The sequence below is a fragment of the Durio zibethinus genome, chromosome 9 (assembly GCF_047325235.1).
Source record: "Durio zibethinus cultivar Kanyao isolate XHJ-2024 chromosome 9, ASM4732523v1, whole genome shotgun sequence".
NCBI lineage: Eukaryota > Viridiplantae > Streptophyta > Magnoliopsida > Malvales > Malvaceae > Durio > Durio zibethinus.
The window spans coordinates 25,856,998-25,882,264 of record NC_143170.1 but is presented as its reverse complement, the minus strand read 5'-3'; the positions used below and the strand labels follow the sequence as shown (position 1 = coordinate 25,882,264).

Here is a 25,267-nt window from a genome sequence, read left to right as displayed (position 1 = left end):
ACTTTATTCAAATTAAGAAATTATATGTTTAAATATAAAACTTGTAAAATAAAAAAAATTAAAAAAATAAGATTAATCCTACTCTTTCTCATAATCATTATATTTATGAAAAATTATTTGATATATTGATGATGAAATTTTTTTAATTTTATAAATAAAATTAAAATAATGACAAATATTTATTTTTTAAAATATATAAAAAATATATATCATCATTTTAATTTTATATATAAAATTAAAAAATTTTATTATTATTATATTTTATATTTTTTTATATTTATTTCTTTACCTTTAATATTTTTTTTGAAAAGAAAAAGATTCTACGTTTTTTTGTTTGAAAAGAAAAAAAAAAAAAAGAAAAAAAACACATCTATCCTTTCTCTCTTGATTGCTTCCTGTTATGTCTTTTTATTATTTTTTATTAAACTTTTATTAATCACTTCAGTAATTAAAAAAATTAGTACTGCTAATGATTCTCACGTGGCATACACGTAAGCAAAAACCGACAAAGACAGAAGAAAAAAAACCGGGTCCAACCGGCGGAGAGTGTTGTCCTTTTCAGTCTAGTCTTTCTTTTTCCTCCTCACGTGATTTGCTTGAAAAAAAAAGAAAAACAAAACCCAAATAGAATCATCACAATTTTATTACAGCTCCTGATTCTGTGTAATAAATCCCAAAATTTTCTGTTCTTTTCGTTTCTTTTCTCATCATAATCCCATCTTCATCAGCTACTGTCACTTCTCCCTTATTTTTTCCTTTGAATTTTTCTCTGCACTAAACTTTCTCTCTTTTCTCTCTAATTTACTGTTTCGTTTTGCTTTTGGCAAAGAAATAGAATTTTTTTAATAATTTCGTGAAAAAGCTTCATTTATTTGAATAATTTCGTGAGTTTTGAGAGGGCATTGATGGAAATTGAGTTGATTTTACGTCGGAATTTGGTCAATTATTGATAAGGAACATAAGTATAATTGAATTTGAGAATCAACCGGAATCTGTAGTGGAATTGTTGGAAGAGCGGAGGATAAAATCGAAATGTGATTTGTTTGGTGTTGAAAGAAAGAAAGGGTTTTGAATCCGATTACGGGAATAACAGCGCCATTAGATGGCGCTGTTCAGACGCTTGTTTAACCGGAAGCCGCCGGATCGGCTTCTCGAGATCTCCGAACGTGTCTGCGGTAACCTTTTCTTCCTTTTTTTTTTTTAACTTAATTTATTGTTGAATTTAGCTTAAATTGTCGAAATCATCTCCATTCTACTCTACCAAGAGCAATGCCTATGGAGACAAGTTTTTTGAATTCTTTGATTCTGTTTGGGAATGTTTCTTTTCAAAAATTTTAGCTTGATTTTCTGTTTAATATTCACTTCTGTGGACAATGCACTGATTAATTTCTTTATTTTTTAGGTTTTGTTGATTAATTTTTCGTTATTTTATTACAATTAAGAAACTCTAAGGATTTTTAACTTGTTTGTTCCCGTGGTCGTAGGGAGATAAGCTGATATAGGGCGGCATAGTTACCTTAAAGTAGAATTACTGAATTGATTTGCTTTTGAACTTTGTAACAAAATCATTTGGAGCTTAGAAACTGATGTGTTATCTCTCTCTTATTAATGCATGAAGTTTTTGGTACCATTTCGATACAAAAGTTTTTGTTTGGAACTGTAATTTGCTTTTCTCCTTTTTAGTAAAGTTAATAAATTCCCTTTTTGTGTGCATTTGTAATGAACTTTACAGTTGTGAACTTACCACTTCATATTTGCTTTATGGAGGCATATGGTTGTTAAGTGTTGCTTATTTGATTCAATCTCGTTTTGGTTGTTTTGCTGTGTTTGACTGTTGCTTCTCCACGAATGTATTGGAAGAAGATAAGTACAAGGAGTATATGGGTGGCATTGTGGCGCAGCTACAAGACCACTTTCCTGATGCTTCTTTCATGGTGTTTAATTTCAGAGAAGGGGAGAGGCGAAGCCAAATTTCAGACATTTTATCTCAGTATGACGACTGTTATGGATTACCCACTGCAATATGAGGGATGTCCGCTTCTGCTGCTTGAAATGATTCATCACTTCCTTCGGTCGAGTGAAAGCTGGTTGTCATTGGAAGGGCAGCAGAATGTGCTTTTGATGCACTGTGAAAGAGGAGGATGGCCTATGCTTGCTTTCATGCTTGCCGGTCTTCTGTTATGTCGAAAACAGTACAATGGTGAGCAGAAGACTCTTGAAATGGTCTACAAGCAAGCTTCTAAGGACATTCTCCAGCTTCTGTCTCCTTTGAATCCTCAGCCTTCCCAGTTGAGATATCTTAGTATATTTGTAGAAGAAATTTGGGTTCTAATTGGCCTCCCTCAGATACACTTCTATTTTTGGATTGCCTAATTCTTAGAGTTCTTCCACCCTTTGAAGGGGGAGAAGGGTGCAGGCCGGTTATACATGTTTATAAAAAGGACCCCAAAACACCAGCTAATAGAAGTTCTACGCTTCTGTTTTCAACTTTAAAGAAAAAAAAACAAGTTCGTCACTTCCTAAAGGTGATGCCTAAGTCATACAAATGAAACTGAAAAGATAAATTGACATGTTCTAATAAGGTTTATCTGCAGCAAGAGTGTGCATTGGTGAAAATAGATATTCATTGCTGTATTCAAGGGGATGTTGTGCTTGAGTGCATCCATTTTGATGAAGATTTGGTACGTGAAGAGATGATATTCAGAGTTATGTTTCACACAGCGTTTGTTCGAGCAAATATTTTGATGTTCAACCTTGATGACATTGATGTGTTGTGGGATGCTAAGGTTCAATTTCCAAAGGACTTAAGAGCAGAGGTAGGTTAAAATTATTGTTCTGTGAAATTTTCTTTTCTGAAACTATAAGAGTTGAATGCATACTCATATCTGTATCAGGTGCTTTTTACGGACCTTGATGCTGTTGTCCCTTCTCTCACCACAGCTGTGGCAATTGAAGAAGGGAATGAGATAGAAAGTGCTTCACTGGAGGAATTTTTCGAGGTGGAAGAAATCTTTAGCAATGCAGTCGATGCGCTGGAAGGAAAGGTGGTTGATGAGACTCTGATAGTTCATGACAACAAGCCAAAGCAGAAAGATGTCTGGAGGGAGGAAGTGGATCCTCCTACATTTCAAGATTGTGCATCAGATGATGGGAATCACAAACGGTATGTCAAGTTTGATTCTAGTGTAGATTTAGTGAAGGATATAGCTGTGGATGCTGTGAATTACAAATTAGATTAGAAGATGGATGCTGACACTAATGCATTGAAAGACATAGCTGTTGATGATGGAGACGTCAAGCTCGATTCAGTGGTATTAACTATCAATGTGCTGAGAGATAGAGAAACAAAGGAAGTGACAGAAAATGTGCTTGGCAAATTGGAAGAGATAGAAGATAAGGGTGATAGAGAAGACACTGTTCCACTGAAGAATTCAGAATCTAAGGAGTTGCAGCAAATGTTTACAACTGATGTTTCCAAACCTAAATCTGAGAAAGTACTGCCTGCTTCAAAGAAACATGCTGGGCTGGGCCCAAAACCAGCTTCAGATTCTGTTCTGGTGAAACCAAACAGCAAACAACTAGAACCTCAGGGCCCTCCTGCAAGACAAGCAAAGCTAAACGCCGTATCTCGGTGGATCCCTCCTGACAAAGGCTCTTATATCAATTCAATGCATGTACCATATCCACCATCAAGATATAATAGTGCACCGCCTGTACTTTCCAGTAATGCGGCTTTAAAGGAATCTAATTGAGGTGCCAATTTAAAGGGCTCTACTGGAGCTGTGATTTCAAAGGATGTTTCATCCAAGCAAAAAAGTCAGAAAGCCGACCCTACAATGCCAGCAGACTCTCCAAAAGAAATATCTACCACTCCAATAATTCCAACATTACCACCTGGTCTGCAGCAATCGGTGTCTATTCCATCTAGCCCTCCACCATCACCCTCACCATCCCCACCACCACCACGTCTTCCTCCCCTACCCCCACCTCCAACTGGATCTTCTTTGCTGGTTTTACAATCTTTTCAGGAAAATGCAACATCTATACTACCTCCCCCACCTCCTTCCCTGCCCGTGATTGAAGATGCTGTTTCTAGAATGTCTCTTGCAGCACCATCTCCCCCTCCCCTTCCACCTCCACCACCCCCTCAACCTTACAGAGCAGCAAATGTACAGAATGTTGGAATTGTTTCTCAAACTGCAATGGCGCCTCCTCCTCCCCCATTTTCTAATAAGCAGACTACTGCACTGATGTTGCCTCCTCCACCACCTCCACCACCTTGGAAGTCTGGTTATTCTTCGGTTGTCCCTACTGTACTACATTTTCCACCACCACCTCCTCCTGTCAGATTATTAGGTGCATCAAAACTTGGTAATGTTCCTCCTTCCCCTCCCCCCCCCCCCCCACCAATTCAAGGTGCCATGGCTCCATCTTTCATGCATGGAGTGCCATCAGCCCCTCCTCCACCTCCACCCCCTCCATTGCATGGAGCTCCATCTCCAACTCCCTCCCCACCAGCACCGCCTACTAGACATGGAGCTATGCCATTCCCACCCTCACCCTCAGTCGCATCCCCACCTCCACCTCCTCAGTATATAGCTTTCCCACCTCCACCGCCACCATTGCCTCCTCATCTTGTAGCTTCTCCTCCTCCTCCACCACCACCACCATTTTTACTAGGAGCTGCACCAGCACCAGCACCAGCACCAGCACCTCCACCACCCCCACTGATGTCTGGTGGCCCACCTTCAAAATTTGGAGCCTCTCCTCCACCCCCTCCCTGATTACACGGAGTGCCACTTCCACCTCTTCCCCCAAGAGGAGCACCACCCCCACCACCTCCATCTGCTTGTGGAGCACCATTACAACCCCCGCCTCCTATGCGTGGAGCTCCTCCACTTCCTATAGGTGGGGCACCACCTCCACCACCACCTCCTAGAGGTCAAGCTCCTGGCCCTCCAACTCCACCTGGAGCTCTTGGCGCTGCACCTCCACCTCCACCTCCACCATTGGGTGCCAGAGCAGCTGACATGAGAGGAAGAGGGCGTGGGCTATCGCATCCAACAGCTGCTACAGCACCTCGGTGATCTTCCTTAAAGCCTTTACACTGGAGTAAGGTTACAAGGGCAATACAAGGAAGCTTATGGGATGAATTGCAAAGACATGGAGAGCCTCAAATGTATTTTATCTTCTTTTACTGATTTAGTTTTTCTATAGCATACTTCCATAAGTGATAAATTTCTAACTAAATATTTATGCTAAGATTCCATGGGATCATATGTTGTATTACTCTTTTACGGTTATCAGTTTCCCACTTGTAATTGTTGACATTGCCTTCTTTCTCCTAGTGTGCCAGAATTTGATGTCTCAGAGCTTGAGGCTCTTTTCCCTGCAGTTGTTCCTAAACCTGCTGATTCAGGGAGTAAATCCGGAGGGCAACGCAAGTCAGTTGGGTCAAAAGCTAACAAAGTCCATCTGGTAATCTGGAATCCCACTTTCCTGAATAAATCCTATACATCTATGTTTTTTTATAGGCGATTGTGGTACTGTTACTTCAACCACCTTATAGGCTTGAATGAGTACAAGTTCTGCACCCTTAGAAATTGAAGAATTTGTAATTTTAAGCATATAGTACAGAATTCTACTTTGTCATGCGAAAAAGACATTCTAGTCTGTCTTGTGGTTCGAATTAATGACATATACTTCTCTTTGTAGTCTTCAAAGTTGTCCAAAAAGAGCTGCAACTTGAAGATATTAGTGAAGTTTTTATTCTTTATACAGCCTTTAGTTTTTGGTACATAAGTATTTTGAGTTATACAATGGCAGGTAACCCTCTCTCATCCCATAAACCCCATCCTACCCATCCCAAGATTCGAACCTTAGACCTCCAAGATAAATTTTCAAGTTCTAACAGCTAGAGTGTCCTCTTGGGATGATGTACATTAATTATGATTTATAGCCCTCATGTTCTCATGTTTGTAGTTTTGCTGTTTTGAATTTTTGGGACATGGTGCTGATGTAAAAGATGTCTTTCTGGGAATTTATTAAATAATTTATGCATTTATCAGCTATCTGGAACTTTATAAGACCATGATAATGATGATTTTTTGTCATCTCTAACAAATTTTGTTTATTGCATTGTAGATTGACTTGAGGAGGGCTAACAACACTGAAATTATGCTCATTAAAGTTAAGATGCCACTTTCTGATATGATGGTAAGCTGGATATGGTCATGTTCTTGCATTTATTAGTGTTTTTTACACAACTAGAGGAAGTGTGTATGGTATTCTCATTAATATAGATGTGAACTTGGAATATGGCAGTTTTCTTCATGATATGTATGAACAGGGCAACAAGGTTATTTGATTTATATTGTTTTGATAGTGGTTTCACTTAAGTGCCCAGAGCTGTGGTGTCCTTAGGGCCATTGGATTCTTCAGCAGATTGTATTTCTTAGGATTCTTATGGTAAATCTGACTGAATTTGTGGATGAATAGGGGAAACTGGGATTTTCTTTGAATTGATCCCTCTATCTCCTTTTGTTTTCCTTTTTCTCAGTTTTAACTGAAGTTGTCAATTTTATTTTTTTACTAACCACTTGCAGCTTCTTATATTTTCTCAGGCTGCAGTGGTAGCAATGGATGATAAAATATTAGATGTTGATCAAGTGGAAAATCTCATAAAATTTTGTCCAACTAAAGAGGAAATGGAACTTCTGAAGCTGAAGCCTTAGCATATATATAGATTCGGTATCGGATTTTAAACTATTCAGAACTGCTTTTTACAGTGTAGGAATCCATTTACCATTACAGGTTTGTCTTATTTAGTTGTGACTCACCCTCTTTGTGATTTTTTAGGGCTACACTGGTGACGAGGAGAGTCTAGGGAAGTGTGAACAGGTCTGCAAAATTTTCTCTAACCATATCTTCTATCTTTGTAAATTGTTAGACTTGGGTTTCTTTCATGGTAGATTGAGAGATGATTGCATTGCCATTGACCTGTTACAAATGCACTTTTCTGAAAATTGATTTGCCTTTGTCTTCATGTTCTTCTAAATTCTGAGCATTAATATCTTTGCACCCAAGCATTTGGCTCAATGGTTGATGCATGCTTCCCCCTGTTCAAGGAGCTGAGTTCAAATCCCTCCATCCCCAATATAAAAACGATACCTTAATGCCATCCAGTCTAAGATTTTTCTTTTAAAATTGAAATGCTTTGGTATGATATAATATCCTGGCGTATTCAAGGTGTCTTTAATTGATTCGTATTACCATTTTTATTTTAAGTCAGTTTTCAGGGAGTGTGAGGGAAATACATTAGAAAGCCCCTCTACCTCTAACCTTTCTAGTTCTTCTCATTTTTCCTCCCTTCCCTCTTGTGCTGAATCGAGACTCTAATTTTGTGTAATTATGTATGCATTTATACCATATATTACTTACTCTATCCTTTTTTAAGTGTCTCTTTTTCTGTTTCTAGATGTATCGAATTAAGTGTTTATTTACAATAATCCAAAAATATATGTTCTAAACGTAATAAATTTATACGTTGTAGGAACCTTTTGGCATTATCCTTAATGAGACATTTTATCCATAAGAAATTTTTTTCAAATTATAGGTTAAAGATGGTAATTGATGTCTAAGCATTGATTTGCTTTTATCTTTTCGCATTTTTGATAATGACATGTAAACTAAGATGAAATTTGTACTTGTCAGCGCTAATATCTTTCCGTAGTATTATTGTATGATTATTTTTGGAGCAAATGATGCTTGACAACTCCTTAATATAGATAGTAATGCCAGTGAAATTTAGCAAGCCATCGGTTGTGATGTATCACTTTGTGTAGTTATGAATTAAAATATGAATCTAGATGAATCTGTAATGCTAGTAAATAAAAAGCCTAATCAAGGAAGATGCACAAGCAATAAGAGAAACAATGTTTGAGAATCTCAATATCTTAGCAGCAACTTAGTTGATCTAGCAGCAGATGCTGTTGGATTTGAGAAGGGTAGGTTTGTCCTGATAGGCATGCGGAATGGGAGTCTTTTAATTTTTTCTAAAGTTAATGTTGAAGAGCACTTTAGTCTCTAATATCCTTTTTCTTTTTCCTCGTTTGTGTGTGTGTGTGTGTGTGTCTATAAATTTCATTTTGTAAGGATATATTGTCATTATTTATGGCTTCATTGAGAAAGTGCGGTGTTGTTCATCATGAGTGTGAATACAGTTAAGATTGTTGGCTGAAAGTTTGGTAACGTGGTTCATTGTTTTCAAACAGAGGGAACATTAGTTATGTATTTGATTATTGATCATGTTCTTCTGTAAAATATTCATTTTGTTTACTTATTCTTTTATCTTATTCTAACAGGTCATAAGCTAGCTAGTTCACTGACTGATAGATATTGGAAATGTACATATTTGTCTTTGAAAAGGAGTGTGGTCTTGGAAAGTACATGTTTGTTCTGCTAGGAGACAGTGATAGGTTTGATCCCTCTCTTGATTTTGTGGTTTTTATTGACAAAGAGAACTAGAAGGATGTTTCAGGGAAGATTACCTTAAGATAGCTCCTGTGCTTTTATACTCTTAATTTTTTATTAAACAGACAGCGATGAATGGGAGTGCTTGAGGTTATTGATTTTATATATCTGTTGTGCTGTTGAAGTTAGCTTTGTAATTCAGTTGGAACTCCCTTGGTTCTTTTTGATGATATGCATTATTTGCATATTCAAAAAAGGGGAAAAAAAAAACCAGATAAAGTTTTACTCTGTTATGTTACTAAATTTTTGGTTTATCCAAGATAAGAAGATAAATAAAGCACTAGAGAACAATGATTTATTATTAGCATTGTAAAAAAAACAATATCATTCGGGCATTTCTTTTTATGAAGAAAGTCTAGCTAAAACAATGAGTTCTTGGATACTTCTTCTATTACATCTTTGTTTGATCCATCTTTGCAAAAACTTCTAATTGGTTTTTGATTTTGCATGTTCAGTACTTTTTGGAACTGATGAAAGTGCCATGAGTAGAATCAAAATTAAGAGTGTTTTCTTTCAAGATTCAGTTCAGCTCTCAGGTTTGGCAGTATCTCCATGGTTAATCTGATTTGATAAATTTACAATATTTTTTAATAATTAATCTCAGGCTTGCTTTCTCCCTTTTTGTTTTATTGAATCCCTTGTTTGACCTGTGTTCTTAGACTTTTTACCACCTGCAGATTTCTGAATTTAAAAAGAGCTTAAACTCTCTAAATTCTGCATGTGATGAGGTATATCATTAACATTACTGAATGGACTTGACTGTGGTTGTTATTCATTCATTCTCTTACTACTTTTGTATTGGTTATTTAGGTTCGAAATTCCCTTAAATTGAAGGAGATCATGAAGAAAATTCTGTCTCTGGGAAATATATTGAACCAAGGCACTGCAAGTGGTAAGTGACATATTCACTTTTCCTTTTGGCTTCAGTCTTTGATGCTAGAACTGCAGCTTATGTAGAGAAGAGATTTACAAGCTAAACTCCATGTAATATATTACTTTGATGTTTGTCTAGACTCATGCAAGTAAGGTTAAGTTAAGTATTTTGAGCAGCATTTCTTAAACTGGAAATTTTGGTGGTCTGTGTCATCCTAGGGCATTTGTTGTGGTGTTGAAAGTATGCATATCATTTCTGATAGTTGCTATCAGATGCTAGTAAGGCTTACTGTATGACTTCATGTGCTGACTTCCTGTTCTTTAGAAGAAATGCCAAATGTTATTTAGATGTCAGAAGAAAAGTGAACTTTGTTCCTTGTTTGTGTCTTAATTCTAGAAGTGGTTGGGTATCTCAGAGCCTTGGTATTTATCTGGCTATCTCATCTCTAGTAAATTGTACTTTTGATAGTGCTTGAGCTATGTGATTCCTAAGGCATGTGCTTTAATTCTAAATTGAAGGAAGATTGCTTCACGGGTGCAAATCATCGACAAATTCTTTTCAATAGCTAGAGGTTTAAGGGGGTTATGCATGCATGTCCTTTAATATCCAATTTCCACATTTATGTCATTTATTGTGAATTTTTACATGATGCTGGTTCCAATTTTTTTTTTCGGCCAAAGCTACTAGCTCAAGGCGTGATGTTAGTTTTTTATGCATTTAATCCTGATCAACTTTTCAGACTTGAGTTGGTGAAAATTTTTTAACTGCTGCATGATCCTTTAATATGAAGTTTCAAATCACTCCTATTATAGAGGTTCTGCTATTGGATTTAAGTTGGACAGTCTTCTAAAGCTCACAGATACACGTGCTTCTAACAGCAAGATGACACTAATGCATTATCTTTGCAAGGTCTGGTAACTAATTTTCTTTTTCCCTTTGGTGTTATTAAGTTCCTTCTCTTTCTTTTAAGATTTGTCTGAATTATGTTTTGCACCTAGTTTATATGTTGCATTACTACCGGACACTTGTTTCTGATGCAAACGGCAACTGTCAATTTGAATTGAGTCTCAACTGTGTTTTATTGTGGCTCTGGTCCTAGCTTCCAAGACACCAGCACTTTTAGATTTTCACCTGGAATTTGTTAGCCTTGAGGCTGCAACTAAGGTTTCCATCAGTCTTTTAGCATTTGAGGTTTGTAGTTTGGTAACACTATGTTTAGTTCGACGCCATGTGTCCTTGCAGATACAATTAAAATCTTTAGCAGAAGAAATGCAAGCTATAATTAAGGGATTAGAAAAGGTTAAGCAGGAGCTGGTTGCCTCTGAAAATGACGGTCCTGTGTCTGAAGTTTTCTGGAAGGTACATTGTTGTTTCATTGCTTTTTATTCTTCAACATACATATACAAGGTTTGTTGCGTTGTCTCGACTGTATTTTACCACATGTCAACTATTTTATTCAGTCACATTCCATTTATTGACCATCAATGGAGTTCCTGTTTGGCTACTAGCTTTTTTTTTTCAACCTTTGCATGTGTAATTATTTTATAAAAAAGAATAAGAGAAATGTTATGTAAACATGACATACTCCTAAACGTTGTTTATGGTGCAAAGACATTAGCTTTGACGCACAAGTGATTATTGCTAATATAGTGGAATATTGATATTATAATATGATAAGAAATAATACTTTTATATTTAAAAGTTCCTTCCAATATTGTTCTCTGATCTTACATGGTAGTCCTTTCCAATTGAAAAACCATGGGTTTTATATTGTTTTCTGATGCAATGGAGTGAGCATTTGTTATGGCCTTGTGACCTACATCAAACCCTATCAACTGCTTTTTATTTGTCAAGGGAATACTTTCATTGTTGTAACATTGTCTTTTTTCCTTCTCTAATTTAGACTTTAAAGGAATTCATTTCTGTTGCTGAAATGGAGGTGGCATCTGTAACACATCTATATTCTATGGTGGTAATTTGCCAACTGTTGACATTCTCTTTGATATGTCATCTAATGTTGTCCAACTCTTTTGATCATGTCTTCAATCATTGATATATTTTTTTTTCCTTTTGGTGGACAGGGTAGAAGTGCAGATGCACTTGCACTCTATTTTGGTGAGGATCCTGCCCGATGCCGGTTTGAGGAAGGTAGATTGCGGATGTAATACCTTCCGTACATATTATGCCTGAGTAGTTATCTATAATGTGCCTAATGAAAATGGTAGAAAAAAGGCATTTTATTTGCCTTTGTTCTTTCCTTTTTAGCCAACCCCCTTCTTCTTTTCCTTTTCCCCCATCAAATCGGAAAAAGCAATATCAGTCATCAAATGGTTAATGGGCGAAACGTTTCAGGAAGTTGTCTAGTTGGTGCTAAAAGAGAAGGAAAATCTATTGCAAGAAGTAAAAGAGTGAAGATGAGGATGAACATCTTATGTAGAGAAGGATAAAAGTGATTTTGTGATTGAATTTAGATTGTATCATTCCTAGGAAACACAAATACTAGTTAAATTATGGAGAAAGGTGAAAATGGGATAATTGAGACCAGAAAAAATGTAGGGAAGTTAGGGCTCGTTTAGTTTTGGGAAATATTTTCCATTTTCAATCTCCAGACTGACTCTAACCATGATTGATAACACAAGGTAAATAGCCACATTTAAAAAGTTGGAGAAAAGGGTTCCAAACTTAGTAAATGGTAAAAGGACAATTTAAAGTAATTGTCCAGATTTTTTAGAAAATTAGAAAACTAGGGTTTCTAATCTTTTTATTGATCTCATTCATTGATCATACATACAGTAGAAGTATAGTTTCCAAAATGGAAAAACATTTTCCAAAACGAAATGGGCCCTAAGGTTTTTCAATTTTCTAAGGCTCTATTCAGTTTTTCTTTGTTGCTTCCTGAAATTTTGCTATAAAGCAAACGCAGATGGTACAGAATAAATGTTTATTTGGTTAAAAATGAGTAAATGGCTTTAAAGTACCACCCAGTTAGACTATGGTCTTATGATGAAACAAATCATGCTTTTTTATATTCATAAATTCAACTTTTAAATTTTTATATCTTCAAAAATATCTTGTTTTTGTATGAACACTAATCTTTTGCTTTGTACCTCTCAAGAGCTGTTAGTGAATAGGAAAAGCAACAATAAAAAGGAACCTAATTTTATCTTACTTTAGGATTCTATTTAATATTCATGTATTAGAGTCTATATCCTAGTTAGGGTTCTGTTTATTTTAATCTAAATTAACATGTTCCCTCATGGTATACTGGTTTTATATGGTCCTTTGAAGGTCATTCCTGATGCTGTATTTTGAACAATGCAGTTACTGCAACACTCTTAAATTTTGTGAGGTTGTTTCGAAAAGCACATGAAGAGAATGTGAAGCAGGCTGAATTGGAGAAGAAGAGAGCTGCTAATGAGGCTGAAATGGAGATTGCTAAGGGAATTAAACTTACAAAGAAGGGCGCAAAATAGTCAAGGATCAGTTTCTCTATCCCCACAAGGTAATATGCTCCTGCCAAGCAGCAGTTGTCTGTGTTGATGAGTTTGACTGAATGATAGGAAATGCTGCTTTTGAGGACTGTTGAGATATCTCCCAATCTCTGGCATTGGTGCAATTTTAAGCCTTCAGAGATGTAAATGAGGCAAGGGCCTTTTCCTGGAGGCTTGCAGGCCTTCTTGAAATATGCATAAGGCTTCGGGAGACATTTTTTATGGGAAGATTTTCAATCCCATTACCGTGAATGATCAATGAAATTTTTGGAGTAGATGTCAGATGGGTCAAGCTTCTATCCAGAGCAGCTATGATCACAACCAAGTGGCAGAGGTTCTGAATCCAACTTACAGAGGTTCTGAATCCAACTTATTAAGGTCAGTGATATGGCTCTTCTAGCATTTTTTTCAGAAGGAATTTTGTAGTCGTGAGCCAGCACTCCTCGCCATGATAGGCATTTTCTTTTCAGCTTCCACCATTTCTTCAGCACCTGATCGGATGCCTGTGGGATTGTAAAGCCAGAAAGTCCCACTGTACCATAAAAACATGTAGTGTACAAATCTCTAACCATCCACTTACAGTAGAATATAATTCTTTATCTTGTAACATAATCTTTTTCCTTTCTTTCCCGAATATTGAGATTTTTTACGGTAACCCATCAAATGGAAGAGGCTGTATAGGTTGTTAGAAGAAAGAAATTAGAAGAGGCCTCTTGTTGTAATTGTAATATCGGCATCAGAACTTAGCTGCTGATTGTAAACCACTTTTTCTCTTTCATGTGATTTGATTCCTCAATCAAGAAGTAATATTCAATAAACTGTCTGTTCCCTCTCTCCTTCTCTCACTACCTTTCGTGTTTTTAGATATCAAAAATATAAATCTTCAGATAACTCTATTATCTCTATCCTGATTCAGATGATTCCATTTGCAGTTGATTCACATGGTGAATAGACAACATTTCATTGTTATTAGTCTTCTTGTCAACCTTATCGAGTGATTCCATATCCAACCAATGCCCTTCATGGCTTATTTTGCTCCTAAAACTTGCCGGCTGCTGAGAGAAGCCTGAAGCAGCCCAAGCACCCAACAATTTTCAGGACTAGGTAAAGGTAAGGAACGACTAACCAATGCTGTATTTCATTGCTGGTTCAAACCCACCAAAATTTTCTTTTGGTTTTTCCTTTTCTTACAAAGGCAGAGCTGTAACTTCCAATCCAACATCCGTGAGAATTTGTGAGGATCTATTAGGATAAATATGTAAAGACTTAATTTATGAGGATTCATTAGTGTGTGTATTTATATATATATATATGTAAATTTTTAAATTTATATTAATTTGTAAAAGCTTGATTTTATATGTGATTTGAGTTAATCGTTGTAAAAACTGTTTTGATCTTAAATTCGCATCTCATAAATATAAAATTAAGTTTCTAAAATAAGTCAATACCGTAATAAATCTTCACAAATTTTCAGCATGGGATTGGATGTTACAAAGCATTACAATTTAAAATCTTCCTTAAAGTTTGTTTGCTGAGTTAATTACGCAGACCCTTTCATCTGCAAATAAAAGGGAGGACTACTTTTATCTACTAGGAAATCCTCCTTCCTTGGTAGTATTCAGCGTCAATACCTTTGTTGACTAGATCAAGGTCTATTTGATCAAGTAGCGAAAACCAAAGCCAAGGTGTCGTCAACCATGGTAAACGACTCATTATTGTACGAAGTCAGCAAGATTTGGTCAAATCCTCTTATCTTAATATGCCAAATTCCAAGTATACTTTATTGAATAACAAAGTTATCTGCTGCTTCTCATCTTTGGTTGCCTCTTTGTTTGTTGTTGAGATCTCACCTGTGACCAAATACAAATATTTGACTAACAATAACAAATATTTGCTTTACCCACAGTTACATAATTTGATTATAGAGTGTTATACTCTTAATTTCAAAGATAAGAATTTAAATTCCGGCAGTTTTAAGTATTAAAAGAAAATTTTTTAGATCATTTTAACCCTGAGCAGAGCTAAATTGATCTTTTCTGAGATACATTTTCTTTTACTAGTGACTAGAATTCAATTTCTGACATTTTAAAGTACTAAAAAAAAACTGGAGTATGTGACAGAGAAATTGATATACACTGTAAAAAAAATTCTTCTTCCGCCTCTTGACTCTTAAATTTAATCTCATATTTGGATTTTATCTCTCAGAAGTTGCCTGATTTCTCTTCAAGCAACAGAAATGAATATAAATATTATTTGTATAAATTTAAATGTACAGTTTTTTTCTTCTTTTGCTTTGAAATTCAAGAAAAGAATTCGATGATCCCATGTTGTTATTCCTATGAATTCTATGGAAGTTCTTCAATATGCGTCAACTTCACATATGCATTACCATCTTCCTCTGCAATTTCAATCCTGTATGAGTATCTGCCTTCCCGTTCTATTAGAGAACCTGAACATGTCTTGCAGCTTATGAAGAACATGCAACTCACAACAGTAACAAGAACGACAAATGTGGAGTATAAGTGAGCAATTAAAATCCCTTCTAAAGCCATTGGAAAGCTGGTCATATTACCAGTACGATCAGCTCTCATCACAATGCGGTAATGGAATAGGGCTTCAATGGCTGCCAGGACCAGATTGACAGGTACTGCCAATGTTAAAGCAGTTAAAGTTCTCCTCATCAGACACAAGCCTTGAGGATTGCCAAATATCCACCAGATCTTTCCATTCCTGATGAAACCAAGGCTAAGTTGCATGTTATGAGGGCATTGGCAAGAATGATATAATAGAGAACAGCCCTAGCAGCTGACAGGATAAAGAGAAGCCAGTTGGGGGATGAGAATCCAAACCCTTAAAGAAAATTGAAGGCAAAGAATGGGAGAAAGAAGGCTGTTGTATTTGCTGAGATGAGGAAATTACATGTGTGTGTGGCTAGGAGAGGCTTGCAAAGGGATATAACTGAAGAGAAAGAAGGTGGCAAGTTGGGTTTCTGAGAAGTTGAATTATGGAGGATTTGGCTATGAGGAGGTGAAAAGCATGAAAAATGTGTTCAAATGGAGGATTGATCTTCAATATGATATTTCATACTTTGTATGTGTTCTCAATTTCTCAAGATCAACCTATAAATTTAACAAATTATTTTCATTTTCAACTAAATTAGAATCAAACCAAAAAAAAAAGTAAAAGAAATATTTGCTAATAATTTACTTTACCATGGTGCTCTTGTATATTGAGTAGGGCAAAGCCTCTTATTTAATTATGCTTGGATTGATTCTTTGCTTTGAAGAAAATAAATAATAATAACTCTACAAAAGACAATATTAAATCATATCCATTCAAAGGTTGTCCTTCCCTCTTGATCCCATTGTTCTATTCTTTCTTTTATCTATAATTAGGTGCTATTTTAACATGTTAAACTCCTATTTTCATTTGTATTATGATTTAAATTAACAACATAATTAAATAATCATTTATAAATCATACAAGATTAAAACATACTTTACATAATTATCAATGTTGATTTTTTTTTTTTTTGGTGCCAGGGAGCAGGTGACTCTACTAATGAATTAATCTAGACAAATATATATATATATATATATATAAATTATTTGATATACTGTTAATTTAATCTTTTAAATAAAGGATAAAAAATTAGCACATGTGCCATTTATTTTTTAATTATGTTTTTACTTTTTAAATATATTTTAAAAAGTATTACTCTATTAATATTGTTTATGAAATTTTAAATTTTTTTAACAGTAAATAAAATAATTTATTTTTATAACTTTATTAAAATCAATTGCCTAAAACCATTTGAAGAATAAAAAAATATTTGGCTCAAAGTAATTGTTCTGTTAGATTTAATGATTTATATATTCATATCGTATTTTATATGAAAATTATTAATCATAATTTATGTCGATACGAAAACATAAAATATTATTATTTTTATTTAATTTATATATAATTATTATTATAATTTTAAATCGTGTTACTTTCATATTTTATTTTCGTATTATATTTATATCATGTCATCGTATTATGTTTTAAATTGTTAAATTTATTTTTTATATAAATTTTAAATTAAAAAAAAAAAAACGCAAACTCAAATAGTTTTTTTTAGAGAATTTAATATTCTGTAACATGTAATGTTTTCATGGTAATTTAATTTACTTTCTAGTTGGATCAAAGATGCTGGTGGGTTAAATTATTTATTTATACATATGTATTTCTTAAAAAACTTTATCGGTAAATAATCTTAATCGATTTCTGACTTTCTATGGCTTGCCCTGCAACATTATAACAAATTATTTTCTTCAACTTTTGAAATTAATTGAGATGCCTTATGCATGTGTTTGTTTTTATTTCTCTAATAAGGATGATTGGGATTGTTCTAAAGAAAAGATGGGCAAAAATGCAAAAGAAGCAGAGTCTTGAATAAAAATCTATCCATATATACAAAGTCATTTTTTACAATTCTCAAGGCTTTAACAATGGCATTCCTCAATCAAATGGTTAGTATTTCTACATTCCCCCCTTCACAAAATTTATAAAAAAAAAAAAAAAAGAAAAACATGGTTAACACAGTGGAAGGCTAAAACTAACAAAACAAAAAAGAGGGTAAAAAATGATACAACAACTAGCCAACAGAAATGCACATCATCAGCAGCAACATCCTCAGCTAAATCCTATTACATCACATTCAAACTTTGAAGTTTTGAAATAATCTACCAAATCTCAGACTTCAGCAGTTTCAAGCCATAACATCATCCACAATATTGGTTTCATCAAGTGTTCATTAACTAAAATATAAACGCAAAAGAAAGTTGATAACTTAAAAGCATGAGTTCCACTTCTACATGAATGATGGCAAAAGGAAACACCATCTATTGTCTCTCTCAAATTTTCAAGGCTGAGATCATCTCCATCTCCACGGCACCCGTAGTTCTGCTGAACAGCTTCAAATCTCAAGATCAAACACCTTCAAGCTATAAATCAAAGAAAATGAGTAACATTTGCAATTAGGAACCGTGCTTTTAAAGAATACATAACAGAACATAATCACAGTAATTGCCTTTGAATAGCAGTAAACTTGAGAAATACGCAATAAAATATGGTCCATTACTTGACCCAGCAATAATGAATGCTTTACTTTATTAACAAACATAAGCAAGCATACTGCAAAAATCACACCTCTAAGCAAATTAGAAAGTAAAAATCTCAGGAAGATAAAGTTTTGTATCTTACAGCCAGAAAATTCATTGTTAGCAATCAACATCGCATAAAAAAGAGACAGGTAACAACCAATAATTCCCTAATTATATATTAAAAAGGCTCAGCCTCTACAATCGATCTTCAATGATATGGGAGAATTGCATGTAAAACAAGGGAATTATTATGTTAAACTCAGCACAAGTCACAACTAGCATGTATAATATTCGAAATCTGATGAAGGAATAAAGACCATAATTACAAGAATATTACCTAGCCTACTGCAACATCTAGATATCTCCAATGATTTAGATACATGAACATAAAAACAGAAATATATGAGCAATGTTGTATCATATGCACATCATTTAGATACATGAACATAAAAACAGAAATATATGAGCAATGTTGTATCATATGCACATCATTTAGATACATGAACATAAAAACAGAAATATATGAGCAATGTTGTATCATATGCACATCAAAACAAGTATTACACAAACCCACACGTTCAGAGAATAAAATTCAGGGATATTTGGATAATGAGATATTCAGAGAACATTATTAGAAAACCGTTGTTTGGGAACTTACTTATTTCATGCAAAATTGAGACAATACTCCAAGGGAACAGAACCAATTAACAAATTCAGGAAATGAACTAGGAAAGGCCGAAGTATTGATGACTGCAACCCCAACAGTTGAGAGAGATATCAAAAGGGAACGATGAACTGAGGTTTTGTAGTTACTGATTTTTTTTCTAACAGAGTTTCTGCTATAAGAAGAGTCAGATAAGTCACTCTGAGGTAAGCCTTCTCCTCTTCCCATAATCAGCATCTTTAGATCTTGAGCGATGCTCCTCCTGTGATAATCGTGACTTGCTGTGAGTCCTTGATGACCGTCCCCTGTCCCAATCATCATCATGCTCTGGCTCACGGTCCCTGTACCTATGATGATCTGCATATCTGTCTCTGTCTTCCCTATATCGATCCCTATCCCTGTCGCGATCACGTTCCTTATCACGCTCGCGGTCACGATCTCGAGAGCGCTCCCTATCCCTGTCACGCTCCCTATCACGTTCTCGACCAATGTCTCTATCATCCCGGTGCCTTCTTTCTGGCCATTCCTGACCATGGCCCATATCCTTCTCCCTAGGTATGTCCCTATCATACCCTGGTTCTCTATCATCACGATACCTTCTTTCAGATGAACCAGACCACTCCCTTTCTGACGCTCTATCTTTTTCTTTCATGGGGTTTTGCCTACCTCCTCTATCATGACTAACCTCACCATATTGATGGTCAGATGCAGCTTCCTCCCCATAACTAGACTCTCCAGCTCTCCCACCACCATGCTCATCACCACCCCATCCTCCCATGCTAGGATCTGACCACATTCCCATATTAGGCCCATCTAAACCACTTGTGGGCATCATCCCCATACCATTCATGGGCATACCTCTTCCAAAAAAGGCAGGGTTAACATGAGGAGCCACTCCAGGCAAACCAACTCCTGCAACAGGAGGAAACGAAGATAAAATCCCCGAAAATGGGGGCGTTGGAGCACCAGGAAAGCCTCCATAACTGCCCATTCTTCCCATCGGCCCACCAAAAGCAGGATCAAAACCTTGACCCATCATAGACTGCGGGTGCATGAGAGGAGGCGTCGGACCGATACCCTGTCCAAATCCATTTCCACCATTTCCCATGATACCTCTACCACCCATCCCACCAGCCCTATTCCTCATAGGACCAACTGGACCTCTATTTCCCATTCCCTGAGCATTGCCTCTTCCCCAATTCCCTCTCCCATAACCTCTATTATTATCCCCACCTTGATAATTCCCACCAGTTTGAATGTTACTAGCACCAGTCTTACCCCCAGTATCATTAGGGCCCCTCCTAGCTTGCGGAAGGGCAGACTGTGCCATCTGCTGATTCCTATTTAACTGAGCCTCTCCCATTTTCTTAACAGTAAATGGCGATGCAAAGGCAACAACGCAAGGCCTTCCATTAAACATATGCCCATTCATTCCCTCCTTACAAGCTGTGGCTGCAGCTGGATCATAAAACTCAACCTGACAATACCCTTTTGACTTCCCACTAGCTTTCTCATCAAAAAACTTCACTTCCTTCACAGGCCCATACTTGCACAACTCTGACTCCAGTTCAGAATCTGTTGTCCACCAATGCAAATCTCCAACAAACAATATCGTCCCACCACCTCCACCCCCACTTGCAGCAACACCAGGACCAGCAACAGTACCGGCAATACCCACATTGCCACCCCCATTCCCAATCATAGGACCACCACCACCAACAACACCATTCACACTCCCGCCTCCTACACCTCCTTGCCTCATCAATCCCTCATTCTCAACACTTCCCATATTCCCGATGCCATGTCCCTGCTGTCCCATACCACCTACACCACCTAAACTACTATTAGTATTCCCACTCTGCTCCCCAGCTGTCTGATTCAACTTAATCGATGCCTGTGCTAATTCAACCCTAAGCCCACCTCCACCACCACCAACGCCCGCACTAGGTCCCTTCACATCACCACCACCTCTAAACCCTTGACTCTCATAAGAGACTCTGGAATCCCCTCTTTCACCACCACCTGCAACCTCAGGAATTGAAACACCAGTGTCCCGGGCACCCATTGGTGATCCACCAACTTTCCCCCCACTATTATTATTATTATTATTATTTGCGCCATTCTTAGTTTCCTCATTTCTAAACCCAAAATCTTCGTTTTTTCTTAAAGATTGAAGAAACCCTTCACCAACATTAACATCATTGTAAAGATCTTCATAATCATCATCTTCTTCACCTAAAAAACCCTCATCAGCAACGGCCGAGATCGCTTCGTTTCTATGGAACTGATCCGTCTGTTCCCCTCCCTCTCCTTCATCCATCTTTTCCCCTCAAAATTTCCAACAAAGAAATATGCAGAAAAAAAGGAAAAAGCTTTCACAAAATTAAATCTTTTCTCCTTAACTAACGTCAAAGCTTTGAGCTTTTTCTGATTCCTAGATATACAAAAAAAAAAAAAAGGCCTAAATTTAACAAAATTAACTAGAAATTAATTGAAATTAGAGAGCCAATTTGGGGATTTAAGGATCTTACCAGGGGGTTGAATTGAGAGACCAAGGAGAGAAAATAGAGAAGGCCGCGAAACCCTAATTCTTAAAGTGTGAAATTACATGGAATTTTTTTTTTATTTTTCTGGGATTTTCATTTTCTTTTTAGTAGCGGTGCTATGCTAACGTGCGCAGCCATGCATGTTGCGCTACTATTTGATTACGGTGTATTTCAATTTTTTTCAAAAGAAAGAAAGGCGAATTTCCTTTAACGTCTTATAATAATATTTATTTAGATTCATTTTTTCTTTTTGCCCAAAGATTTTGATGCATTTTTCCCAAAAAAAAAATAAAAAATCGAAGCATTTAATTACAATTTTTTGAAATTTTCTTATAGCCAAAACTTTTTCTCTTGTTGTAACTTATTAGATTCCCTTTTTTTATATATATTTTTATATTTTATTTTATTAATTTATCTCTTATTTTCAATATATTTTTCACTTTCAACTAAAAATAAATCGTAGAAACATAAATGAAGTATTAATCATTATGTAATTAAAATTTCAATATTTTTAAAATAGTTAAGTTCCAATATTATATTTATATGATTTAGTAGTATATATCTATTATTATTTTTTATGAAAATGTTTTAGTTTGAAAATAAAAAAAAATTAATTGTATGTGTTAAAATTTAAAATTTATACCGACTAAATATTATTTTTTAAAAATAACTCTATAAATAAATTGAAATAAATAATTTATTTTATTACTCAGAAACCAGTTTTTCATTCATTACAAAATCATTGATTTCATCTAGGTATCCAGATATCCAAGAGCACGACATCACACGTTTAACAGCCAGTCTTGCTAATCTATGTGTGGCACCATTGGCTTCTCGATGAACATGAACCACCTTCCATTCTGCAAACTGTGTCAATTCCATCCACATTTCCTCCTACAGATTTCCAATTGCTGATAAGTTTCTTTCCTTATGAGTGGTAATTTGCCCCCGTAGAGCATCCCCTTCCAAAATGACTCGCTGAAAACCCATTCTTCTTGCATAGTCTATTGCTTCAGCTGCAGCTGTTCCTTCTATGGTCTCAAAATCATATAAACCTTGGATAACATGATATATTGATCCCAGGACTTTTTCCTCTGCAATCTCTGGCGATGATATCTATAGCCCCATTAAAATTTATCTTTATCACAACTATTTCAGGGGCCCGCCATTTCAAAGTTCTCCTTGCTCTGTCCACTTGTTGTCTTTCCTATGCCCGCTGGTACTCTCCCAGGTTATGGTTTACATGCTTCATTGTGCACTGTCCCGCCCTATTCACATTATTCTTCACTGATCCATTCCTATTTACATAGATTGCCCAACAGGTAAGAATCATCTTCCCAAAGCTCTCCACGTTCATGCAGCTTGCCATACTAACTATCCACTCTCTCGTGCTTGGTTTATGCATATTTTGCCAATCTCCTGGTTGCTGTACAAGGTTCCAGACCTCCCTTGCATATTCGCAGTCCCTGATTGCATGTAAAATTGTTTCGTTTTGCATATTGCATTTTGGACGTGTCGCATGTTCTCTGATTCTTCTTTCTCTTAGTGCCTCGTATACTAGTAAGAAGCCATGACATAGTTTCCATGCAAACGTCTGCACTTTTCTTGGTATTGGGAGTTTCTATATTAGGTTCCAGAGAGTGGTATCCCTATTGACTCTGGTTCTTGTATCACCGTCTCCCAGTGTTTCACTGTTCTCTCTTGAAGCCATGACGTGGTACCCACTCCCTACACTATATTCACCATCCTTTGTGTAATGCCACAACAGAACATTCCTCTGGCTGCTTCTACATATCGGTATGGATCTTATCTTAGCAGCCCACTCCTGCAAGAACATCTCATTGATTTTATCCTCATTCCATTGAACATTATTCCAGTCAATGAGCTCACTAACTCTTTCTTATCCAGGCGAAAATTTTGTCTTCGGAGATGGCGTGAAACAGTTGTCTTTTGCTATCCATTTGTCCTGCCATACCTTTATTTGTTCACCATTACCAACTCACCACCGAAGGCCCAGCTCAAGCACCTTTCAACCCAGCCATATACTCCTCCAAATATAGGATGGTGCCTTCCCAATGTCAGCTTCCATGCAATTATATATGGTTTGGAAAGTATTTAGCACTAAGAACCGTATACACCAAAGAGTTGGTATTTTGTACAAGTCTCCACCCCCGCTTCGCTAATAGGGCTTTGTCGAACAGCTCCATGTCACGGAAACCCATCTCGCCTTCCGTCTTTGTTTGACACATTCTTTTCCAAGCCACCCACCGAATTCCGCCCTTGTCCGTCGATTGCCTCCACCAATATTTGCTTATGGTCATATCTATCTCATGGCATAAACTTTTGGGGAATACAAAGCACGACATAGCATTATAAGGCATAGATTGTAACACCAAATTTATAAATACCTCTTTCCCTCCTTTTGAAATCCATCGGTTACTCCATTGTTTGCTTCGCCTTTCGATCTTCTTCACTATGTCTTTGAAGGCCCTTTTCTTTTCACTACCAATAAACATCGGCAAACCCAGTTATTTTTCTGGACTAGATGTGGCTTGTATTCCAAAGGTGGTTTTGACTGATGCAAGTGGGCAAGAACTGTTTCAATCTATTGACAAGGGTTTTGGCAATTATCGTATAAAGAACATTACGGTCTGAAAGGTGTCAATTTCCAGGGATTACCAATTTTGGGGATTAGGATAATATGAGTTTCATTTATGCCGTCAATTCTACCATTCCCATTAAGCACTTTTAAACAGAACTCGGTACTATTGATTATTGAGTTTATACTTAGTGGTATGTCCATGAAAATACCATTGATATTGTCTTATATATATATTTTTTATAGAGACAGGTATTTGATTTGGATTAATTTTATTAAATTAATTTATGCTAAAATCACTTTATTATAGGATCAATATTGTTTAAGTTAGATAATATTAAATTAAGAGTGTAAATAATACATTAGTACTCGTAAACTATTCGGGTTTAATTCGAAAAAAACTCGAATTCGATTATTATCGAATCGAGCTCGAGCTCAAGTAGCTCAACTCATCAATCAAGTCAAATTCGAGTATTCTTATATCTGGCTCAAGTAATTCGTGAGCTTAATCAAATTTTTATATTTAAATATATTTTTGTTATTTTAATTAACAAAATATCTCAAATTCGAATTCGAGTTCGAGTATAAATAATCGAACTTTTGTCGAGTATACGTCGAGTATACGAATCGAACTTATTTTTACATATTAATCGAGCGAATTCGAGTAGTTCGATTTCGATCACGAATCGAGCTCGAGCTATGAAAATGAAACTCGATCGAGTTCGAACCGAGTATCGAGTCACGAGTTGAAAGTCAAGTTCAAGCTCGAATTTTTCACTATATCGACTTAACTCGACTCGGTTCGATTACATCTTTATATTAAATATAAATATTCAACATCAAAGAGTATGTTATAGTGAAATGAACATAAAATTTACATAAAAGAAATTCATTTTTATCAATTGAATCAATTCATATCTTCCATTATTCAATAGTTCTGTAACAAGTGATATTATAATCTATTCAACTCTTCACTATTATTATCTTACGTAAGATATCAAAATTAAGGTAAGTTCCAAGCAAAGTGGATTTTTTTTTTCTTTTTAACAGATAAAAAACCTAATTCAACGAAAACGTTGCATAATTGAATGAAAAAAGATCATAAATCATGCATTAAAACAGTAGTCCAAGTATATAGAAACCCCTTAACTATAATTAAAAAATCATTTAAGCATTTATTATTATTATGATCAATCATCTCTAATATTTATTTGCATTTAATTAAATCTTTATTTAAATAAAAAATTAATAACTATTAATTTTTTATCAACTAAGATAAATTTTATGTGATATTAATAAAATAAATAAATGTTTACCACATAGTACAATTAATATATATAAAACTTAAATTTTTATATAAATTTTTATATAATTAGTAATAAAAATGAAATATATATTTTTTATCTTTATTAAA

General features: G+C 35.6%; 1 protein-coding gene and 2 pseudogenes across 2 annotated transcripts; 1 reads left to right on the top strand and 2 right to left on the bottom strand.

Annotated features, from left to right (window-relative positions):
* Positions 1-604: 604 nt before the first annotated feature.
* On the top strand, positions 605-14,255 carry LOC111312638 (formin-like protein 20; annotated as a pseudogene). The gene is made up of 18 exons (XR_016345230.1): positions 605-1,169; positions 1,819-2,525; positions 2,595-2,816; positions 2,895-5,179; positions 5,349-5,478; positions 6,145-6,216; positions 6,624-6,720; positions 6,857-6,900; positions 8,988-9,068; positions 9,210-9,260; positions 9,343-9,424; positions 10,197-10,318; positions 10,502-10,570; positions 10,649-10,765; positions 11,310-11,378; positions 11,488-11,554; positions 12,728-13,717; positions 13,830-14,255. The product of XR_016345230.1 is annotated as a formin-like protein 20 (transcript).
* A 987-nt stretch (positions 14,256-15,242) lies between these two features.
* Positions 15,243-15,928, bottom strand: LOC149516904 (uncharacterized; annotated as a pseudogene).
* A 1,402-nt stretch (positions 15,929-17,330) lies between these two features.
* Positions 17,331-21,373, bottom strand: LOC111312629 (uncharacterized). Its single transcript, XM_022913074.2, has 3 exons — positions 21,240-21,373; positions 18,703-21,142; positions 17,331-17,885 (listed from the first exon to the last, which is right to left on the bottom strand). Exon 2 carries the CDS (start codon positions 21,026-21,028, stop codon positions 18,905-18,907), a length of 2,124 nt encoding a protein of 707 aa, XP_022768809.2. The 5' UTR covers positions 21,029-21,142; positions 21,240-21,373; the 3' UTR covers positions 17,331-17,885; positions 18,703-18,904.
* Positions 21,374-25,267: the final 3,894 nt, after the last annotated feature.

What these genes read in the sequence shown, in the direction of transcription:
- LOC111312629 (XM_022913074.2), bottom strand. Translation starts at nt 21,028, where the DNA reads ATGGATGAAGGAGAGGGAGGGGAACAGACGGATCAGTTCCATAGAAAC.